Below are 23,598 nucleotides of genomic sequence, written 5' to 3'. Positions count from 1 at the left end.
GTGGAGCTTTGGGAACTTTATAGCATTATAGCTACTAATGACCTTCCTGCAATCTTGTTAAATATTACAACTCCTACACCAGAAGAACAGAAGAAGAACAAAAATTAGCTGTTAAAAAATGTCATTTGTGGCACAGATATTGTTGCAACAAAAATAGACATGGAAAAATTGAAAGACAGTTCATCCTGAATTCTTCCTCCCATCTAAGAAATTAAATATATTTTTTTCTGTATTCTCTGGTCCTGACCCACATGGATAGGTAACTTACATTTCATCGCAACAAAACATTGATTCATTTTTTTCTTGTTTCTCTGTCTTGATTATGTGCTCTTCATAAATATTTAATGACCGAAAAATAAGTATTTAATTTTTTTGTGCAGATTTTAGAAGTACTGTTTTTCCTTTAGCATTCCAATGTACCTTTTTTTCCTGTTCTGTGTTGGTGTAGCTTTTTACTTTGGTGTAGAGGAGCACCTAACCTTATGTGTTCTTTTTTATTATTATTATTCTTGAAACTCCAAGTGCCAATATTCTAGCTTCTCTGTCTTTTAAAGCAAAGAAATAAAAAATGTGAAGGTTTGGGTGCCTGGGTGGCTCAGTTGGTTAAGCGACTGCCTTCAGCTCAGGTCATGATCCTGGAGTCCCGGGATCGAGTCCCGCATCGGGCTCCCTGCTCGGCAGGGAGTCTGCTTCTCCCTCTCCCACTCCCCGTTTGTGTTCCCTCTCTCGCTGTGTCTTTCTCTGTCAAATAAATAAATAAAATCTTTAAAAAAAAAAAATGTGTAGGTTTGACATATAAAAAAAATTAACAGATGGGTACATCTTCTTTCGAGGGTTTCTTAAGTAAAGTGGTGCTGTGTCAGCTTTGCTTTCTCTTCAAGATGCTTGATTTCAGCGGGGCACCTGGGTGGCTCAGTCGTTAAGCGTCTGCCTTCGGCTCAGGTGATGGTCCCAGGGTCCTGGGATCGAGCCCCGCATGGGCTCCCTGCTCTGTGGGAGGTCTGCTTCTGCCTCTCCCACTCCTCCTGCTTGTGCTCCCTCTCTCGCTGTCTCTCTCTCTGTGTCAAATAAATAAATAAATAAATAAAATCTTAAAAAAAAAACGGGGGCACGTGGGTGGCTCAGTCGTTAGGCGTCTGCCTTCGGCTCAGGTCATGGTCCCAGGGTCCTGGGATCAAGCCCCACATCAGGCTCCCTGCTCTGCGGGAAGCCTGCTTCTCCCTCTCCCACTCCCCCCTGCTTACGTTCCCTCTCTCGCTGTCTCTCTCTCTGTCAAATAAATAAAATCTTTAAAAAAAAAAAAAGATGCTTGATTTCATCTTCCTAAATTTCTGGCTGCTCACTTGGTAATACAGACAATCCGGAAAGTCTGGTGTACATCTAATGCTTAGATAGTTCCTCGCTTTAACTTTGTTTTTGTTTTTTGTTTCTTTTTTTTTTTTTTTTTAAGATTTTATTTATTTATTTTGAGAGAGAGAGAGAATGAGAGAGAGAGCACATGAGAGGGGGGAGGGTCAGAGGGAGAAGCAGACTCCCCGCCGAGCAGGGAGCCCGATGCGGGACTCGATCCCGGGACTCCAGGATCATGACCTGAGCCGAAGGCAGTTGCTTAACCAACTGAGCCACCCAGGCGCCCCTTGTTTCTTGTTTTTTAAATATTGCTAATGTCTGTCACATCTCTGTCACCTACCTGTCATTGTTTCTTGCAGGCAACATCCAGACTGAGGGAAAGAGGCTGCGACGGCCACCTGGCAGGCATTGAAGTTCAGCAGCTCTTCTGTTCTCAGAGCGCAGCAATTCCTGAGCACCAGCTCAAAGAACTGAACGTGAAAATCGACAGTGCTTTGCAAGTAAGTGTTTTAGAACTGGCACATAGTTATCCGAGGACAGGAACATGGGAGGGAGGTCAAGTTGTGATGTTGAACCAGTTGGAAAGATGAGTAAGATGGTAGTTGACATGAAGTCTTTTAATTAACTATAGAAATTTTCCATTTCTGTTGTCACTGGACGTTGTCATTTTATGATCTGCCATATAATCTTGATTCTTAAAAAAACAATTTCTTTGCAGGCTTATAAAATAGCTCTGGAAAGCTTAGGCCACTGTGAATATGCAATGAAAGCTGGTTTCCACCTGAATCCAAAGGCAATTGAAGCCAGTTTACAGGTATGCTTTTCTCTCTGGTTGCTCTTGAGCTGTGGTATGGCAGATGCGCCACCCCAAGTGAACCAGGTATCTGGGCAGGTGTGCCGTGGGTCACCTCTCCTCTCCAAACCTCTCGCAGGGCTGCTGCAGCGAGGCTGAGGCACAGCAGACGGGGCGGCGGCAGACCCCGCCGCAGCCCATGCAGTGTGAGCTTCCCACCGTCCCCGTGCAGATAGGATCCCACTTCCTGAAGGGCGTCTCCTTCAACGAATCGGCCACCGACAACCTGAAACTGAAGACGGTAGCTTTCCATGGGGTTTCAGCAACCGGGTGTGAACGTGGAAACAGTGCTTCAGGGACACCTAAGGGCTTGTAAAGAATATAGGTTAAACAAAACTGAAGTCAAAGCTGGTGTTATTAGTAAATTGGTGTCTAAAAACATACCATGGTGGGGCGCCTGGGTGGCTCAGTCGTTAAGCGTCTGCCTTCGGCTCAGGTCATGATCCCGGGGTCCTGGGATCGAGCCCTGCATCGGGCTCCTTGTTCCGCGGGGAGCCTGCTTCTCCCTCTCCCACTCCCCCTGCCTGTGTTCCCTCTCTCGCTGTCTCGCTCGCTCTATCAAATAAATAAATAAAATCTTTAAAAAAAAAAAAAAAAAAAAACATACCATGGTGACTTATGAGACATCTGGCAAGTTTTATTCATAATTTTGTTAAATGTTTAACATAAAGTGTTTTGAAAGTGCACTATAAAATGCTATTTACAATTGATGGTTTAGTGGACTTACACAAATTAAATGAGAAGTCTTGTCATACAACTGCAGTAACTATGCACATTCGTGGGGCATCATGTGTGCCAGGCATGGAGCCAAGGGCTCCACGTGCACTGTCTTGTTTAATGTTCACCCATGAAGTGGGTGCTGCTCTGTTCTCTGTTTGACGGATAGAAGGACGAAGGCCCAAGCTCCCACAGCCAGAAAGGAGTAGACTGGAATTTGAGGTTATGTAGTCTGTTTCCAGAGCCTGCATACCTGACCACTTGGTCATCCAAAATAAAGTTGAGGTTTTCATTGGTATTTGTTTTTACCAGATGATTTTGTCTCCTTATTTAGAGGGATTCAGAATTTCAAAATTCCTCAACCATCTTGCATCAGCAAATGGCTATATGATGCTGTATTTTTTGCTAGTATAGAAATCACATGTACATATTAATGAACATGTATCCGTATTCTCTGAGGGTATCTGATGATAATTACTTGAGACATTAAAATGACATGATTTGGGGGGGGTGGGGACTGAAACAAAATGCTTTCTTCTTGAGGGCTATCGTGTGCCTGTAAATTCATTTCAACACATTTTAGAATCTTGTACAGCTTTATCTTGAGCAGTGAGCTCTCGTCTTTTCAATCCGTAGCATACGATGTTACAGCTGATCAAGGAGGCGGGCTGCTACAATGGAATCACACCCAGGGATGATCTTCCTGTGACCGAAGTACTGAACCAGGTGTGCCCGTCCACGTGGCGGGGCGCCTGTAAGACTGCCGTGCAGCTGCTGTTTGGCCAGGCTGGACTGGTGAGCAGACGTGTGGGATGCATGGGAGAGAGATCCAGGAGCCATGCCTCCAGCAGGGGAACATGTGGTGTGGGCACAGGTGTGGAAATACTGAATAATTTTAAAAGTTCTTCGGTCCTGCAGGGTGCAGACCACGTGGAGAAGGTAAAGGAACAGCAGCATTAAAAAGCCTTTTTGCTTTCTCTTATAGATTGATAATATAGTGTGTATTTGCTGGGATCTTAGTTGCAAGATGATGTTGCAGGTTTTCCTCATTTTAAAGACACCTGTACGTTCATAATGATTTGGTGGGGAAGGCCTCTTTGCCTCGCTTGCCTACCCTGGACTGACAGTGGATGTCTTTCTGATGCTCAAACATGCCAAGCTTCTCCCGTCTCAGGCCTTTGCCCTCGGCTTCCCCTTTTACCTGAGAATACTGCCCTCTAGTCTCTGCGTGACTCACGCCTGAGCTCCCTGATGTCGGCTCTGAGAAACCTCCGTGGTATAAGTAGTCCCCCCACCAGTCACTTTGCATCCCAGCTCTGTTCATCTCCTTCTTAGCCGTAAAATAACAGCATCAACTCAGAAGGTGGTTTGGTCTTCTCACCTTAGGAGAGAAGAGTGACGTTTTTGCCAGAGTTGCACGGGATCAGGAAATCAGCATCTGAAAGCACCATTTAGCTTTTTGTTTGGCATCTAAGACCCATAAAACCTTACATACTTGATCCCACTTTCTAGAACTAAATGACTACTTTTTGAGAAGATACAGCATTTCAGTCAGTGGTTAAAGGAAACTAACTCGAGATTAAGAAAATTTTAAAAAACCGTTTCTTACTCTAATTCCTACTTTATTCGTGAATGGAACTGTGGGGAGGATGCTGTCCTTTTGTTTCATGCGGATGAGGGCTCAGGTGGCCTAGCTCAGGGTGGCGCTGTCTTATGTAGGGCCAGGTGAGGGCCTGTCCACAGTGGTAAGTTATACCTTTTTTAGGATGTAGTTCTTGATACAGAAACACCCTAAGAGAAGGAGTAAGCTGGAGGCTCCCTGCTGAAGTATGTGAGAGCCTGCTGCCTCTAGGAAATTGATCCATATTCCCAGAGATCATTTTAGCTGAAACTAGGAGAAACATGGCGTAAATTCTCCAGAAAGGAGTAAAAAGTAAGGCAGAAGCACACACAGGCTGTTTTGGGAAAACATTGTCGGTTAAAAAAAAGGCCCATGTTATTGAGAGAGCAGAAACTTCTTCCAGTTCCTTACTCCTTGCTCCCAGGGCACCTTTGTGTGTGACTGACAAAGAACCTTTAGATTATGGCTCTAGAGATGGGCGGAGAGAGGAAACACCTGCCTGGTCCGACAATGGCTATTACTTGGACAGGAAGTCTTTTCCAAAGGACATTGCAGACCAGCTGTGGGAACTCTGTTTACAGCAGTGGAAATCAGCTCCATTAGAGGCCGAATTTGGAATCATAATAAGCAGCTTTGCATGGCTTTTGAAATCTAACAGATTTATTTATTTCTTTTTAAGTAATCTCTACACTCAGTGTGGGGCTCGAACTCATGACCCTGAGATCAAGAGAGTCGGATGCTCTACCAACTGAGCCAGCCAGGCACGCCATAACAGATTTATTTTTAAAGCACTCTGTGATTATTTTCTTAAATTCTTTTAGTTATTTGAAAATATATTCATGGTTTTGTCAAAGTCTCTAAATTACCTAGGCTACTACATCATCTCTGTAATATTAAAGACTCTACTCCAAATAAGAAGAAATCACTGGGGCACCTGGGTGGCTCAGTCAATTGAGCCTCTCACTCTTGATTTTGGCTCGGGTCATGATCTCAGGGTTCTGAGATCCAGCCCCATGTCGGGTTCCATGCTGGGCGTGGAGCCTGTTTGGGATTCTCTCTCTCCTTCTGCCCCTCATTACCTACCCCCTGCTCATGCATTCTCTCTCTCTCTGTCTCTTAAAAAAAAAAAAGGAAAAGAAAATAAATCATTGAGAGAAGAATCATCTTTACCTTTCTGAGCTAGTTCTGTTTTTATTGATGGCTGAGGATAAAATGATCTTTTAAAAAAGCTTCCTCCACTTCTAGTTTGTGTTCAGGCATTACAAATGGCCTTTTCTGAAGCTGTGGTTAGATTTTTAAAAACGGTTTACTTCTTTCCAGTGCGTAAAGTAAAAAAAGAAAAAAAACAACAAAAAACTAAGAGGAAACAAAATAATTCCTAATTAACATATTTATGGCTTGGAAAAAGTACTGAAAGCGCTTACAAAGTTCAGTACATCCTGCACGCAGAATTTGGTTTCTGTTCATTGAAGTATTACTGTCTTCAGTCATCTTTATTACTTGCATTTGTCTTCTTGGGACTCTTGACTGGCCTCTGTACAACTTCCTTGCCATGGGAATCATTCTTGCCAGACTCACTCAGCATCAGCAGGCTCATGTATTAGATTTGTTTGTGATCCATTTTCCTCTCGGAAAGCTGATTGTTGTTTCTCTCTCTCTCTCTCTCTTTCTCTTAGGTGGTAGTTGACACAGCACAGATTGAAAATAAAGAAGCCTATGCCCCCCAGATCAGTTTAGAGGGCTCCAGAATTGTGGTTCAAGTCCCGTCCACATGGTAACGTGACTCTTATATTAACACAAGCCTAGGCTCTGATTGAAGCTTGCACATCTTTGAAAAGATTGCTTTGTTTTGGACAAACCCCATGTTAGGTGGCACATCAGGTCTTGCTACTTGGGCAGGTACACGTGCAGTGGTATGTCCTGGTTCTCAGGCCACGATAAGGAAGCCAAGATGTCTGAAAAATAGTCTTTTTGACCAATCATGTAAGTAAAATGTTATGTACTCATGGATCATAATGAGCAATATTATCTTCTCTTTGTTACTGAGTCCATCATTTTCTCTAAGTCACCAGTGTTTCTCTAAAGCTGAGCACAGAACATAGAATCCCTTCTTCTCTGTTCCAGTAACAACCCTGATGATCTTGAGCTCATGCCATTACAAGTGTGGGGACAGACTGAGCCATTTTTATTTTTAATTATTTAATTACATTTATAAACTTACAGTAGATAAAGTATTCTTCTTAGTTTATTAAAACAGAAGCTCCTACAAGTTAGTAAGAAAATGGGCAAGATGCATGAATAGGTAACGAAAAAATATAGTAAACAGCACAGCTGTCAACACATAGATGAAGAAAATGAGTAACCTCACCCAATAAAGGCGAAGTAAAGAAACAATATGATGTCATTTTGCCCAGATGTTGTTAAATTGTTTTAGAATAATAAACAAATTTTTAAAAAATAAATAAGGTTTCGGCCAGACTGTGCAAAAACAGGCACAGGAGGTGGATAAATCACACAGCCTTTCTGGAGGGGTTCAGTGTATGAGAAGCCTAAAATAAGAGATCTGACCTCAGGAGTTCCACAGTTCCTCCTCTGGGGATTTATCCTTGTGATATGCATAGGAATCCAGCTAAAGGAGCAGCATCATAACTTTATTAATAGTAAAAATTGAAGGGCGCCTGGGGGGCTCAGTCATTAAGTATCTGCCTTCGGCTCAGGTCATGATCCCAGGGTCCTGGGATCGAGTCCCACATCTGGCTCCCTGCTCGGCAGGAAGCCTGCTTCTCCCTCTCCCACTTCCCCTGCTTGTGTTCCTGCTCTCACTGTTTCTCTCTCTGTCAAATAAATAAATAAAATCTAAAAAAAAAAAAATAATAAAAATTGAGCATGTGTTGGAAGACTTCTGTTAGTAAGATTATGATATGAATGAGTATTTAACCATATAGAAAAATTTTGAAACATTTTGGTAGGAAGAGAGAGAGATAGTAAGGCATGATGGCACTCTTGGTGCCTTTGTGGACTAAAATGGTAGCTGGATAATGCGTTCGAGTTGTATTTAAACCATTTGTCCTGAAATGTGAGGGTCCAGTGGTAGACTCTGCCAGAAGTTTTAGGACTTGTTGATGTATCAAGTAAGGGTGAGCAGTTCACTTCATGTCCCAAAACCTCCCTTCTTTCAGTTTCCTCCCCCCGTGAGTTTTTTATTTGATTATTGAGATGACATACATTTATTTATTTATTTTTAAAGATTTTATTTATTTATTTGACAGAGAGAGACACAGCGAGAGAGGGAACACAAGCAGGGGGAGTGGGAGAGGGAGAAGCAGGCTTCCCGCTGAGCAGGTAGCCCGATGCGGGGCTCGATTCCAGGACCCTAGGATCATGACCTGAGCTGAAGGCAGACGCCTAATGACTGAGCCACCCAGGCACCCCGAGATGACATACCTGTAATTTATACACATATCTTCACTCCCACCAAAAGCTCACTTTTCTGTAAGATTTTTGTGTCCCTGAATTCTTAATTTGTTTTCCTATTCAGGTTCTTACTGAAAAATATTAAACTTAACCAGGATTCTCATTGCAGAGAAAATAGTTTGAACTTTTGAATAATTGGGTGAATACAAACGACTAGTACTAAAATGGTTAACACTGCAGTTTACTTCCAGAACTCTCCATGTATGATTGATTTCCTTTGTAATTCATTGAACCTCCACGAAAGACCTTATAGACTATAATTTCTTGGAGAGGCTCCCTCTGCTGGTTGCTTTTAGTAAAAATACAAAGTTTCCAAAATACATGTTTTTGTTTCTTTCAAAGTATAAATTACACGCTTGTTGAGAAGAATGCAAGCAGAAGTGATTGCTTTACTCCATCTTCGGAAAAATGAAATTGTTAGCAAAGGCAGTCAAGAATTTATTATATGCTTTGCTTTTAATAAAATGGAGTGTCCCACTGCCAGATATGTTTTTTTCCCCCAAACAAATACCTTATTTAGATTTTTTAAACTGTCTTATTTAAGTTTAGTCCGTCCATTCTTTCTTTCAACAGATACTTACTAAATACCTACTGTGTGGCACACACTGCCTGGACTCTGGGAATTTAAGGATAAACAAGACAGATGGGGTCTCTGCCCCTAATAGAGCTGACTTTGTAACGGGAGGGAGGGTGAGGGGACAGCTAGCAAGCATAAGAGTTCAGTTCAAACCCCAGCACATGTATGACGGGATAAGAGCAGAATGCTGTCATATGATGGAGAATAACGGGGGTGGCGCTGGGGAGGGGAGGCTGTTTGGGATGAGGTCAGTCACGAAGGGTCCTTCCTTGAAGATATGACATTGGAGAGGAGCCGGCCATGCAGAGAGCAGATGAGGAAAGGATTTCTGGGGAGTGAACCGGCATGGCTGGAGATGTGGTAGGTGGTCGTAAAGAGAGAGTCATAGAAACCAGGGCTTACAGGGTCCCCGAGGGACTTGGATTTTTATATAAGAGCAGGTAGAGGGTTTTAAGCAAGTCTACATGATTTGCCAAAAGAATGGGTTTAGTCTCTTAAGGGGATTCTGTCGATCAACTCTCCGAACTGATGAATTAAATAAAAGTGCTGATTTGTTGATTTTCAGAAAGAGAAATTATTCTCACCAGCAAGTGTAGTGCTTCTTTCCGCATGACCAGCAAATGCTCCCCTAGTGGGCAAACATATGTGACCAGCCAAATCACAGCCATCAGTGGCTTGGGAGCGCAGAGCAAGGATGTCCTAATAATCAGCAATTCCAGGCTGAGAGAATCGGGTCCGTGAACCCTGGCCGGGTCTACTGACCAAGATTCTCTCCCAGGAGTCCAGGGTCTGGTTGGGCACTGGCAGAGCTTGCCTTTTGCAGTGTTTCTGAGGCTGGCTGGCTCATATCCTCAGAGACCTATTTCTTCTCAAGCCCTAAGGCACGTTGGGGAGTGCTGCTGCCTCCTTAGGATGGCTTTGCAAGTGTCGATTTCACCATTTAACTCCCAGAGTGCCTAGCAGCAGACAACATCTTCCTGGTTCTGCCTCTCAGAAGAGTCCTCGTGGTGGAGGTACCCTGAATGGGTAGTGAGGACCTGAATGGTGGGAAGCAGCTCTCGGGAGAGCATTCTGGGCAGAGGCAGCAAAAGGAGAGGTCCTGAGATGTGGGCAAATCCAACATATTCAGGGAGCAAGCCAAGGCCTGTGACTGGGACAAGGGTAATGGAGGTGACAGTGGAGAGACCTGTGGCCAGGGGCAGGAGGGACAGGTCACAGAAACCCTCGAGGGCTGTTTAGATTTTATTTCGATCATGACTGGATGCCACTGGAGAGTTTTTAACAGGGGAGTGATGTGTTCTGATTTGTGCTACCAGGGACTCACTCTGGCTCTGTGCAGAGGGTTGGGAGGGACAGGAGTAGGGACAGGAGACCAGCTGGGAGGTTGGGCCTGAGACACAGGTGCTGGTGGTTTCTTGGAGTAGAGTCATAATAAGAGAGGTGCTTGGTTTGCTCATGGATTGGCGTGGGCTGTAGGTAGCCAGGGATGATGTGTCAGTTTGGGGTAGACAGCTGTGTGTGGACTTACAGAGGAAGTGTATAGGTTCAGAGTGGTTTTTGGGGAGGAGAGGAAGCAGTCGTGCTGACCAAGCTGCCTGTTAGGTGTACCCAAGAGATGTTGAGTATGCAGTCAGATACAGGAGAGTGGGGTTCAGGGGGAGGGGGTCGGCTGGTGAAGGAAATTTGAGTCTTGAGTGGAGGATGGTCTATATAGCTGCAGGCCCAGATGCAGCCTTGTGGGGAGAAAGGACAAAGCCTAGGACGCGCTGCCACACAGAGTGGGGAAGCGGAGCAGGAAGAGTCAGCAGAGGAGACCGGGAAGGCGCTTGCCAGCCAGGTGGAAGGAAAGTTGAGCAAGTTTGGGGTCACCAAGCTACAGAAGATAGTGCTCGGGCAGGAAAGAAGCATTGCACCACGTTGCTGAGAGATTGAGTAAGGTGGAGACAGGTAATTGACCTTTGACACTGGCGAGATCAAAGGTGTTTGATCAAAGCCATTCTAGTGCAGTTATGGGGACCAAAGCCCAGCGGGAGTGGGGTGAGGGGAGACTATGAGGAAGAGGAGGAGACCAAGTGTTTTGCTAAAAGGGGGAGCACAGAACTCGGCAGTGTCTGGAGGGGAATGTGGAGCCAAGAGAAAGAAGCTGGTCCGTGAGGCCTGTTTGTTGGCCCCGGGGAATGTCACGGGGAGAGAGGGGAGATTAGGGGAGCGGGGTCCTCGGGAAAGCAGGAGGGTACAAGAGCCTGCAGTGCTCGGCTGGAGGGGCAGCCGGTGGCAGAGTGGGGCTTGTCTTCCACCTTGACCGTGACCAGAGAGGCACATTGGGAGCACGGGCACTCAAGCTGGTGAATTAGTGGGGACGGTGGGGAGCAGACCTCCTCTCAGTGATGTGAGAGTTGTGATGGGAAAGAAGAGGAGAAGCGGCAGGGATGGCCGAGCTCTGAGGAGAGGGGATGCGGGCTCAAGTGGTCAGCTTGGAAAGGGAAAACTGTCACTTACGTGAGAAGGCTATGTTTGCGGCTTACCGGAAGTTTGCAGTGAGTCCGGGTTTTTCCCTCCATTGACCTTTAGTTTCCTGGGGGCAGGGGTGTTTTAGAAAGGGTTTGCAGAGGAGTAGATACTGATCCCAGACTCTGAACACAGTGGGACAGAAAGTCAAGGCTGGAGCCAGTGTGGACAGTAAGAGGGCATCAGGGCCACAGAAGGTAGCCCTTCCACCGAACCCTTCTCTTCCCACCAAACAGACTCTAGATGACTAGAAATCCAGGGAGATCCTGGCCCCTGTGGCTCCTCCTCTTGCAGAGCAGCACGTTCCAATGTTAGCCTTGTCTTTCTCTAACTGGTCTTTAATTACTGAATTTTTATTTGGTGCCAAAAGCATGTACACATTGTCACCTTTTGTATGAGGCCTACTTGAGACACTTTTTCAGAGCAGAGCCGCCCAAACTGATGCGGCCTGTCTCCTGCCTAGGTGCCTGAAAGAAGACCCCGCTACCATGTCCCTGCTGCAGAGAAGCCTCGATCCCGAGAAGACCCTGGGGCTGGTGGACGTGCTCTACACAGCCGTGCTGGACCTCAGCCGCTGGAGGGCAGGGAGGTAGGTGTCCCTGCCGGTCACCTGAAGTAGCTTACATTCAGGCCCATACTCAGGGTCAGTGTGACCACGTACAGTCTCCTGCGCGCTCACATCACTGATTGTATGTGAGGAAGTAAGGCGAGAAAGAAATTTTTGGTCACTTAAATTTCAAACTTACTGAAAAGTTGCAGTAGTACCAAGAATTGCTCTCTGACCTTTAGCCAGATTCCTCAGTTACTTACCATGTTTGTCTTCATTTGTTTTATCATTTGAGAGTAAGTCCATCAAGGGGATTTTAGCCCAACTCATATTCTCCTCATGAACGAAGACCAGAGAAATGTGTAGAAAATTTACTTATATCCTGCATGAAATTTATTTCTATCTGAAAGCAGCTGACAGTTGCGAGACTGTCTCTGGGAATTACGAACTTCAGAATGGTAGGGACCTCGAACATCCAGCCATGGGCCCCCTTTCTGAACTCACGAGCTCTGAGGCCCAGAACACTGCGGTGGCTTGTCCCGGGTCACAGCAGCCATTGCCTGCCTCAGCCCCAACCACTTTCCATCCCTGGGGCTCTCTTTCAGTACTAGGAAAGTGCTCGGAAAACCTTGGAAGTAACCAGCGTCTGTTCTTGGCACTGTCTGTAAGTTCCTTCCAAGGTCAACAGTTCCCCATGGTGTCACTGAGTCCCACTCACCACTACCCCCACCCTTGCTGTGTGTATTTACCCACATCCCTCTGCTGGATCAGTCTTACGTACACTTAAAAGTCTGGGGTGTTCATTTTATTTATCTGTAAAATAGGTGTACCTGATACCAACCAACCAGAGAGACTGTTTTTTTCCTTAGAGTCTTTCTTAGATGCAGAGAGATCCATTTCATTGTCCAATTTGTATGTTTGTCTTTTTTGTAATTTTCAATACGTTTCTGTTTAAATAGGGAACAAGCTTTACCCTGTATACAGATCCAGCTTCAGAGGGAGATCTGCGATTTTGGGAATCAGGCCGACCTGCCTTCTGGGAACGGAAACAAATCTTCAGGCGGCCTGCAGAAGACCTTCTCCAAACTGACATCCCGCTTCACCAAGAAAGCTTCATGCACCAGCTCCAGCAGCAGCACAAATTATTCCATCCCAAATACCCCTTCCAAAAACCTCTTCGTAGCTGGGTGTTCAGAAGAGAAGGCCAAAATGCCCAGCAGTATTGACTCAAGGTTACAAAGCATTTTGAACATTGGTAATTTCCCTAGGACTACAGACCCTTCACAGTCAGCGCAGGGTTCCGGTAACCAGACGGCCAATGGTTTTCTCCTGGAGAGGCGTGATGGCTTCCTGCCAGGGGATGATGGCAAGGACGAGAAGGGCATGAACCTACCAACCGATCAGGAAATGCAGGAGGTGATCGATTTTCTCTCGGGCTTTAACATGGGCCAGTCACATCAGGGCTCCCCGTTGGTGACAAGGCGTAATTCCGCTGCCGCAGCCACAGTGACTGAACAGAAGGCCGGAGCCATGCAGCCGCCACTGCCAGTGCCCCCTCCTCCACGGCCACCCCCGGCTGGGGCCCACACACCTCTGACCCCCCAGCCGGGCCTGGCGCCCCAGCAGCAGTCCCCGAAGCAGCAGCAACCGCAGGTCCAGTACTACCAACCCCTGCTCCAGCCCATTGGACCTCAGCAGCCCCCGCCCCAGCCTCGGGCCCCGGGGAAGTGGCTGCACGGCTCAGCCCAGCAGCCAGCCCAGCCTGTTGGAGCAGGTCTGTCTCCTCTTGGCCAGTGGCCTGGCATATCTGATCTCAGTTCTGACTTGTACAGCTTGGGTCTGGTGAGCAGCTATATGGATAATGTGATGTCGGAGGTTTTAGGGCAGAAGCCGCAGGGACCTAGAAATAACACCTGGCCAAACCGTGACCAAAGTGATGGAGTCTTTGGGATGTTGGGAGAGATTCTGCCTTTTGATCCTGCAGGTATGTGGACCCGCCTCCCCTCCCCTTGGGGTTTTCACATCAGTATAATCACTGAGGACTTCATAGGGCCCATCTGACACAGCCTACTTACTTAGGACACTTGGCAAGTGACCTAATTTCTCTTTAAAGACCCTTTCTCGCTGTCGGATGGCAAGTATGGGACACATCCAGCAAAGGTAGGCAGCCTTGGTGAGAGTGAGGCTAAGAAGGTCAGGACCATTATTTCTCTCACTGTACAGAAGCTTGGATTGAGGCTAAGAGAAGTTCCTTGAATGGCTCCATGTCTCATAGTTCAAGTGGGCTCCTGTGTGGGCCCTCCTATTTGTGGGAGCCAAGGGGCAGGCCCTTTGTGAGCTGCACTTCTGATTACATAACCTGTTCTGTGATTCTTTGCTTAAACACTAGGACCTATGAAAGGTGGTAGAGCACCCTCCTCCCTTCGGAGAATATGGCTTCTCCTGGCCTGAACAGTGTGAAAATACCACCAGAGTTATCTTAGGAAATTAGAAAAAGAACTTAGAAACAAACAAAAATAAACTAGGAGGAGGAAGTAATTAAGGAGAAAAGCCAAGATGGATGAAATTTAAAAGAAAAATATAGTATAAATTATAAAAATCTAAAAGAAGGGTCTCTTGAAGACCAACAAAATAGATAAACCAATTTATTGTAAGCCTCAATAAGAGAGAGCAAAGAGAAACGAGATTTAGGAAAGAGAAAGGAGGGGTGCCTGGGTGGCTCAGTCGGTTAAATCTCTGCCTTCGGCTCAGGGCATGATCCCGGCGTCCTGGGATTGAGTCCAGCATCGGGCTCCCTGCTCAGCAGGGAGCCTGCTTCTCCCTCTCCCTCTGCCTGGTGCTCCGCCTGCTTGTGTGCATGCTCTCCCCCCGCCCCCGACAAATAAATAAATGAAATTTTAAAATAAATAAATAAATAAATCTTTAAAAAAAAAAAAAGGAAAGAGAAAGAAGATGTCATTCCAGAAACAGGAGAGAGTAAAAGAAGTTTAAGACGTTTCTACACATGACAACATCTTTGAAAACTGATTGGAAAAATGGCTTCTTTCCTAATACAATGCACATCACCAAAATTGTACCAAGAAGTGGAAAACCTGCCCAGATCTGTTTCAGTGGAAGAAATTGGAACAGTAATTATGAAGCCAACATGGTTTTACCATAAAAACGTTATAAGGGTTGGGGCGCCTGGGTGGCTCAGTCGTTGGGCGTCTGCCTTCGGCTCGGGTCATGATCCCAGGGTCCTGGGATCGAGCCCCGCATCGGGCTCCCTGCTCAGCGGGAAGCCTGCTTCTCCCACTCCCCCTGCTTGTGTTCCCTCTCTCGCTGTGTCCCTCTCTGCCAAATAAAAAAAAAAAAAAAGATTTAAAAACATTATAAGGGTTATTTAAAAAGCAAACCGTAGTCCTCTCCGTAGGAGTGTGGGTGGAGGCTGGACCCCGGAGCCGTGATGGGAAGAGCAGCTCCGTTACTGCTCTGGTACTGCGGGGGTGGCAGGTGGGGCAGCAGACCAGCTCTGCCGCTGCTCAGTAATGCCTGGCATCACCCCACTTGCAGGAGCGGCCAGACAACAACAGATGCTGTAAAGACATTTGGTAAAAGCCACCAGTGATTCAAAAAAAACCCTCCAAGTAAGACATGAATAGAAATAAATTTCTTCAATATTAAAGAAAGACTATGTCCCAAGGGCCGGGAGCAAGTATTACTCTGTATAGTGAAACAAAATCATTCCAGTTAAAATCACGACAGGGTGGCAACTGTTACTGCCAATAGCGTGTAACTAACTTTTTGTCCTGGACTTGCTAGCAACCATAGCAAGACATGTATAAGCTGTAGAAAAAGATACATTGAAAAGCACATCTCTTTGCTGGCAATAGAATTGGAGGGGGGGAAAAAACTCAACGAGACTCCTTGATTAAAAAAAAAAAAACCCTAGGGGCGCCTGGGTGGCTCAGTCGTTGAGCGTCTGCCTTCGGCTCAGGTCATGATCCCAGGGTCCTGGGATCGAGCCCCGCATCGGGTTCCCTGCTCAATGGGAGACCTGCTTCTCCCTCTCCCACTCCCCCTGCTTGTGTTACCTCTCTCGCTGTGTCTCTGTCAAATAAATTAAAAAAAATTTTTAAAATAATAATAATAAAAAAATAAAAATAAATAAAATAAAAAAATAAAAACCCTAGAATTAGCGAATCTGGTAAGGTGGGTCGATACAAGATAAATATGTAGAAATCCGTTACTCTTTTCTCTAATTTAGCAAAAGGTATACAGGTGGAAAATATATTTCATTTAAGGAGAATACTGTGAAATATATAATTATTGCAAATATTTATATAAATAACCAGCAGAAGAGGAATTCCCTGCTAAAACAACCCAGCATTAGCTACGAATGAAAAGAAATGTTTTCTTAGGTCTTCTAAGAATCCCTCATGCTGCTGCTCACGCTTTCTTGCTCTTGCTCCCCATGGGTGGTAGATGTGAGCATCCTTGGACCCTGGGGCACAGGAAGGGCACAGGGTTCCACCCCAATCTAGAAGAGCAGGCCCCACCCAGCTGCCACTGACTGGGGTGGGCGTGGCACGGCACATTTTTTTCAACTGCTATTCAACAGTCTACATCTTTTGATAGTCATGTAATTAAATCCAGAGTATAAACAGTGTTTGGCAGAATTTTACCGTCTTTGATCTTTGATGAGGCCTGGATGGCCTCTATGTCTTTAAGCTACAAATCCTATTAGCTCTGTCTTCCCTGAGTTAGTTCCTATCTGACCTGCAGGTCCCTAATGTAGCTTCCTGCAGACCCCGCCCTGAGGGCATAAGATCTACATTGCCCTTTCCCCAAATAAAGGAAGGGCACTCCTCCCGATAGATGAATCACAGAAGGCCCCCTCTCAGGGCCAGTGAGAGCAGAGTGCCCCGTCTGGACAGGGCACACAGCCCCTGGAGGCATGGCTTGACCCACTGAGAAGGGGGCCTTGATTTTGGCCCAGCCCCTCCCCTCCCCTGGTGTGGGCATCTTTGTGCAGTGCGCAGACTCACCAGCAGTCCTGTGGCAGTGCCCTGAGGATGAGCTAAGAATGAGATTTTGCCCTAGTATCTTTCCCAGCCGGAAGCTGAGAAGTATACACTGCTGAGTCATATTCAGCTTGTGAGCAATAGATACCTTCCTGCTGCATCTTTTTTTTTTTTTAAAGATTTTATTTATTTATTTGAGAGAGAGAGAGAGAGAGCATGAGCGGGGAGGAGAGGGAGAAGCAGGCCTCACGCTGAGCAGGGAGCCCAACGTGGGGCTCGATCCCAGGACCCTGGGATCATGACCTGAGCCGAAGGCAGACGCTTAACCGACTGAGCCACCCAGGCGCCCTCCTGCCGTATCTTCTTGTTTGACTTTTTCTCTCAATGTCCTCTATGCTGTTTTTTCTCCCACTTGTACTGTCCTGCCCATCCTTACTCAGCTCTGGCCACTATGTTTCCAGTCACCTCTTAATACCTCTGAAATTCTGAAATGTCATCTCATTCATTACCACTCTCACTATCTTCACACGGAATGAGTACGTCTGCCATCCAATATCCAGGAAAATCCTGGATTCGAGTTGGGTCACGTGGCAATGACATACCTCTATCTGGCTGACCCTGATGCTTTTACAACTTGCAGGTTATCAGTTCGCTAAAGACATCAAGCATGTGATTTTCTAAGTTGTTATGTACGTAGCAACAGACATTGGAACATTGTTAAGTATCTGGTATTTGTCTTTAAACTTTAATCATGGATTCTTTTGTGTTCTCTCTCTCTGTCTTTCGGTCGCATTCAGCCTGCCTCTGTCCTAGGCATAACCCTTCTTGACAGTCCCTGTGCACACCCTGTACCCCAGGTCAGACACCTGGCTGAAAGCCCCAATCCTGCAGCCAGCTCCTTGGCTCTCGGGGCCACAAGCCTGGCAGCACCTCCCCGCTTGTCACTGCATGTGTGACCAACACATGCTCGGGAGGCAGGGAAGGAAACGAGAGGCCAGTGTGGCCCCAGCCCCTCTCTGTCCCTTTGTCTTAACGCAGTGGGTTCGGACCCCGAGTTTGCTCGCTATGTGGCAGGAGTGAGCCAGGCAATGCAGCAGAAGCGGCAAGTGCAACACGGCCGCCGCCCAGGCCACCCCCGGGGCCACTGGCCCCCCATGGACGATGCCCATCGGACCTGGCCTTTCCCGGAGTTCTTCACAGAAGGGTGAGTGCTGGGGGTGGCAGGGAAACTGAGTTTGGGGACTGGGTATCCCCCAGGGGGCCCTCGTGCACTCTTATCAGGCAACTTGATTCCGAGGCCCCCTGTGAGAGAGTGACATCTGGTCAGATCTTCAAGCGGTCACAGTTTTGCGACAGACCCGAAGATGCCAAGTGGCATGATGGGTCCCTGTGAACACACTATTGGTAGGAAGTGATGATTTTCAGCACAGACTTTTCTGCCCGGAACCAGGAACTTACTTGACGATGTTTGTGAGGTCATTGAGCGTTTAACACGGTCTCTATGCTGAAATGGGCATGGCTGTGAAACCCGTGCGATTCATGGAATGAGATCCTTGTAGCCTCCAAAAAGCAAAGGTGTATGGCTCAGATGCCAGTGTACCCAGAGAACTGCGGATTTGCATCCCAAAGACAACGGGAGGTTGATTTTTCACATCTCTTATTGCTACCCAGTTAATAAATCTGGACAGCTAAAGACCATTTCAGCTTTTTGCTCTAACATGAATTTCACATGCAAAGCACAGGCTTCTGGCAAGAATAAAGGGCAGCGACAAGTACATGTTATTTTCGAAACAAGGGAGGACAGGAAGGAAAGCTTGGATTTTTAGAAGGGGAGACAAGAGACTGCCATCTGGTTGTTAGATGGGTGCAGGGTAAAGATTGTTCCTTTTGGGCTGGTGGTGTGGGGGCGGCCTCAGGCTTGTCCGGCTGGTGTCCAGGCTGGCTGCAGGAGGCCCGGGACCAGCTTCTCTCTCTGGCTTTCAGGGACGGGCTGCACAGCGGCTGGTCAGGTGCTCAGGGGGACTCCGCCAGTTCAAGTGATGAGACGTCTTCCGCCAACGGGGACAGCTTGTTCTCCATGTTTTCAGGGCCTGACCTCGTGGCCGCTGTCAAGCAGAGAAGGTAGGAAGAGATTTCTAAAGACAAACAAAGGACAGAGGGGCACATGAATGTGATCCCTAGCTTATTCCTCTGGAAAGCTCAGGAACCTCATGGCTCCCTGTCAGCCTGGTGTGAGAGAGGCAGAGGGCTTCTGCTAGCACAGCCTTGCTGAATCTTCTGTGGCTACCATGCAGGCTTGCTTGTAGCCCAGGTGACTTAACGTTGGGTTGAGGCTTTGCTGGCAGAACAGTCTCACGCAAGTAGTAGCCAAAAATACCAGTATGAGGCAAGGGAGGGTTCTGGAGATGAACCTGGCCCTCTCTGATCCTTAGTTTCTTCATCAAAGTTGAAAAGAAAACATAATAGAGTATATTCAGGTCTAAGAAGTTTTTAAAAGTAGGGGTGCCTGGCTGGCTCTTTTGGTAGAGCAGGAGACTCCTAGTCTCAGGGTCATGAGTTCAAGCCCCATGTTGGGCATGAAGGCTACTCCAAAAAAAAAAAAAAAAAAAGGGAGGGAAGGAAGGAAAAGGAAAAAGGAAAAATCAAACATGTCAGGTTGGGTTAGTTGCTATGAAGAAAAATATGGAGGTCACGTGGGTGGCTCAGTCGGTTAAGCATCCGACTTGATATTGGCTTAGGTCTTAATCTCTGAGTCATGAGTTCACGCCCCACATTGGGCTCCACATTGGGCATGGAGCCTACTTAAAAAAAAAATATATATATATATATATATACACACATACACACATGGGAGTCAGGGAGGCCTCTGATGAGCAGACAGCTGAACAAAATGAGGGAGCAACTGGTGAGAAATTGGCAATGGGGTATGTGTGAGAGAGAAGAATCGGGGATGATATGTAAGGTTTTGGCTGGAGCATCTATATGAAAGGGGGTGCCGATGAACTGAGACAGGAGGATGCAGGAGGAGCACGACTGAGCCAGGGGTAGCTGCTAAGATGTCTGTTTTAGACAAGGGCAGTCGGAGAGGCCGATGAGATGCCGAGGAAGCCAATGGTAGAACCGCCTCTACAGAGACTGCTGTCTGCAGGCGGGAGCACGGACAGGAGCACGGACAGACTCATTTACTTGGCTCGGAGCCTGCTCCGTCCTGCCTTTTTCATTCAACATTATAACAGAAATTTTTCATGTTTGTAGTTAAAACTAACAGTCTTTTAAGTCCCACTTCCCCAGGGCATGGTGAACAGTATCTGTTGAATATGTTAAAAGCCCAAGCCAGTAGATCAGAGCAGCTGAAACAGCCACCATCTGCCACCCCGCCCCTCCCCAAGTCCGGGAATGGCTTCTGGGAGTGCTCCATTCACTGGCCGCCCACCCGATCCCCCCGCATGCACTGGGCCCAAGGTCTCCCCACCTAGAACCAGTGCCCAGAACCAGGTGGCTAGCGTGTCAAGGTCAGTGGGGCAGCAAGCCAGGTGCCCACTGCACTGCGCTCTTGATTCTTTCAGGAAACACAGCAGTGGAGAGCAGGAGACCAGCACGCTGCCCTCCCCACCTCTTCTTACCGCAGTGGAGGACATGAACCAGGTACCGTGGGCCCTGCTCTGGCCACGGAGGGCCAGCTGTATGGGGTGCAGACCATGAGCGAGGTTCCAAAGCTTAAGTTTTAAGAGGGCTTCAGAGCAACGATGGGTTCTTTGTGGTGAACAACTTTTTTCTGCCATGATTAACCATCTCATCTCTGAGCCAAATGTAGAGGAAGCCCTGGGGTTGTGCCATCCACTGTGATAGCCACTAGCCACATGTGGCTATTTAAATTGGAATGAATCAAATATAAATACAAATTGAGTTCCTTAGTGGCACTGGCCATATGTGGTGAGTGGCCACTGCGTGGGAGCAGCACAGACACAGATCACCTCCATCACTGCAAATTGAGCTGGACAGTGCTGCTCCAGGGCTGTGGGGAGGGCTGGGGCTCCTACCCTGTCTCCTAGGTGGAACTAGGACCAGAGACCTGGGGAGGTGGGAAAAGATGACGAATTGCCAGAAATGCCACTAAGAACCCTCTTCTGTCTCTCAGGATAACAAAACCAAAACGTGGCCACCCAAAGCACCCTGGCAACACCCTTCCCCGCTGCCCAGCACACTGCCTAGCCCGAGCGCACCACTCTACGCAGTTGCCGGCCCTGGCAGCCAGTGGAACGACACCATGCAGATGCTGCAGTCACCAGTGTGGGCCGCGACCAGCGATTGCAGCACCGCCTCCTTTACCTATGTGCAGACCCCACCACAGCCCCCGCCCCCACCAGCACACAAGGCAGCACCCAAGGGCTTCAAGGCCTTCCCCGGGAAGGCTGAGCGCAGGCCAGCCTACTTGCCCCAGTACTGACCCAGGGCCAGCCTGCCTGCCTGCCTGCCCAGAGCTGTCGGGGCCAGTGTCCCCACCCCAGGGCTGACTAGCTGGCACCACACCCCCAGAGGACCAGTGCACCCCTGTCCCAGGCAGGGATCCTTGGGCATGAGGGTAGTTGGCAGCTCCAAGCCTTTAAGGCCTGGCTTCTCAAACTTTTGAGGCATCAGAGCCCTGAAGGGCCAGCTAGAAACAGGTTTCTGACCCTCAGGGAGATGCTGGGGGATCTTTGAGCTTAATAAGCTCCCCCAGTGGTTCTGATGCAGGTGGGCCATAGGCCGCACTTTGAGAAACACGGCTCTCAAGTTTGTAGTCCCACTGTGTGTGTTGGGAAGGCATCAGGCCTGAAGGCTGAGAGCAAAACTGACCATTCTTTTGAAACCCTCCCCCTCCCCCTTCTTAACATGTTGAGTGATGACCACATCAATCACTGTATTTTATAGCTATTTTTCATATAGGTTTCTAGTTAAAACATCTCCCGCCTAAAAAGCATTGAATATTTTAAGATAACAGATATAGAGGCTGGAGGTTTGTTCAACACTATCTTTATTTAAGCTTATACAAAACGGGCAAAATACAGAATATTTGTGATTGGAAGCAATCACTGGGGTTTTCTGTGGGTGGGCAGCCCCTCGCCACCCCAAGCAGCACCCAAGGGGTGCAGTCCTGACCGGATTTACAAAAGCAGGATCGTAAAACTGATGTCAGAGGCATATTCCTGATGGTGCATGGAGATGAGCCAGCTGGCTGCGTCTGTGTGCGGGATAAAGTTGCACCTGCTGCCCTCAGATCCACACGTGGCCAGAGGCTTTGACACAGTCTCCAAACATGGGGGTGTGGTCAAGAGGCTGCACAGAGACACCTGCACTTGAACTTGCAGTAACATTTGTGAGCTGGCTCAAGACAAACCAATTAAGACGTAGATAGGAATTAATTTAAAGTCTTTTCTTTAAAAAAAAAAAAAAAGAACAAAACCACCTCATTTTCAGTTAACATGTGCCATTAAAGAGATAACATCCTGTGGATTTAGGGATATTTTCCAGCCAGAATGGATCCAGAAGAATTGAATGGTGCTTAAATTGAGAAATAATGATACATATATCTCTATAGAGTAGACATCCCACTGTATATTAATCGAGGTTCAGAAGTTCTTTATATAAAACTTATTTAAATTTTTCATATTTCATCTTTGAAAAAGTCTAATTGAGAAAAATCCATAATATTTTCTGGTATGAAAGTTTGACAGTATTAATATTTTTTTTATATTTTCTTAAATCATTAAACCATTTTAATATATATGTTAACTACTAATAAATGGTTTATTCTTTCTAACTCCATATAAGCTTTTCCAGCAGACATTGTAATAACACATTTATGTTCTCATTTTTCTACGGATATAAGTAAATTTATATTTAAAAATACCAAAAAGAAAAAATATATATGTATATGTATGTATACACACTAATGAGAGAGGCCCCCTCGGGTGTCTGAGCCCAGCCATCTGACCTTTTAGTACTGTGTTGCCCGGCTGTTTCCAGGCCTCGGGTGTCGTCTTCTGTGCTGTGTGGGGATGTCGTTGCTGCCTGCACTTACGATCCTCTCACCGCGGCTTCCGAACGTTCACCTCACCATGTTTACAGAGAACTCTTTTGTACATAGACTTCTTCAGGCACGTGCTTTGCACTGACCCTGCGTGGCTCTTGTCTGTTCGCTGTCCCAGTGTGTGCACTAATCTGTCCGATGTCTGTGGCTCTTTTCCTTGTAGGATAGTTTTCTGTTTTCCTTCCGTAACGTGTCCACAGTACCTTGTATTTCAAGTTCGATTATACTGAAGTACTCTTGTTTTCATAGTGCCTCCCCAAAGACCTCACCCTGGACGGAGGTCAGCCCTTGACGCCCCAGTGCAGGTGACATTGATACCGCCACGTTGTCACTCTCCAGTCTGTTTTTCTCGATTAAGCGGGACATTTTGTAATCGCCATCTCCGTGGGCTGTGAGACTGTGTGAAGCTGTTTGTGTGGTCTCCTCGTAGGTGCTGTGTTCTCGGCACCGCCTTGCTCTGAACACTGGTAATTCCAGGTGCTGCGCTGGGCAGAGGGGTCTCGCCAAAGCGCATGTGTGTGCGTGTGTGTGTGTGTGTGTGTGTGTCCTTTGCATGGCCGGGCGTGACTGCCTTGCTCGGGCATCAGCAGGACATTGTGTGAATAGTTAAACGCTTCCAAACTGGAACTCTACATTTTGTATCTTCCTTTTAAAGCTCCTATAAGTAAAATAACTATTGGCTTTATTAAAAATATACATTTAATAATATTTTGTATCTCTGTTTGAAATGAACTGCAGCAGACAGGCCAGAAGCCCTGCCTGGTTCATGACTTTGACAAGCTGCACCCACATTGGTTTTTAGGTCAGTTCGTCCTCTGGTTCTGAGGCCTTGCGAGAGGAAAGACCACTGAGAGTGTTAGAATGAGCTGCGGTGGTTG

General features: G+C 46.9%; 1 protein-coding gene across 2 annotated transcripts in view; it reads left to right on the top strand.

The window, feature by feature from the left end:
• GARRE1 (granule associated Rac and RHOG effector 1) overlaps positions 1 to 23,101 on the top strand; it is a 52,053-nt gene extending 28,952 nt beyond the window's left edge. For both annotated transcript variants that reach the window (XM_021701027.2, XM_021701026.2), the window contains 11 exons: positions 1,710 to 1,850; positions 2,069 to 2,164; positions 2,283 to 2,444; positions 3,557 to 3,715; positions 6,218 to 6,315; positions 11,564 to 11,689; positions 12,607 to 13,631; positions 17,689 to 17,854; positions 18,634 to 18,771; positions 20,217 to 20,295; positions 20,789 to 23,101. In XM_021701027.2, the coding sequence (XP_021556702.1) occupies positions 1,710 to 1,850; positions 2,069 to 2,164; positions 2,283 to 2,444; positions 3,557 to 3,715; positions 6,218 to 6,315; positions 11,564 to 11,689; positions 12,607 to 13,631; positions 17,689 to 17,854; positions 18,634 to 18,771; positions 20,217 to 20,295; positions 20,789 to 21,097 (2,499 nt within the window). In that variant the 3' untranslated portion in view covers positions 21,098 to 23,101. The remainder of the gene's footprint in view (positions 1 to 1,709; positions 1,851 to 2,068; positions 2,165 to 2,282; positions 2,445 to 3,556; positions 3,716 to 6,217; positions 6,316 to 11,563; positions 11,690 to 12,606; positions 13,632 to 17,688; positions 17,855 to 18,633; positions 18,772 to 20,216; positions 20,296 to 20,788) is intronic.
• Positions 23,102 to 23,598: the final 497 nt, after the last annotated feature.

This window comes from Neomonachus schauinslandi, chromosome 16 (genome assembly GCF_002201575.2).
Source record: "Neomonachus schauinslandi chromosome 16, ASM220157v2, whole genome shotgun sequence".
NCBI lineage: Eukaryota > Metazoa > Chordata > Mammalia > Carnivora > Phocidae > Neomonachus > Neomonachus schauinslandi.
Note: the sequence above shows the minus strand (reverse complement) of the source record. Positions and strands in the feature narration are given on the sequence as shown.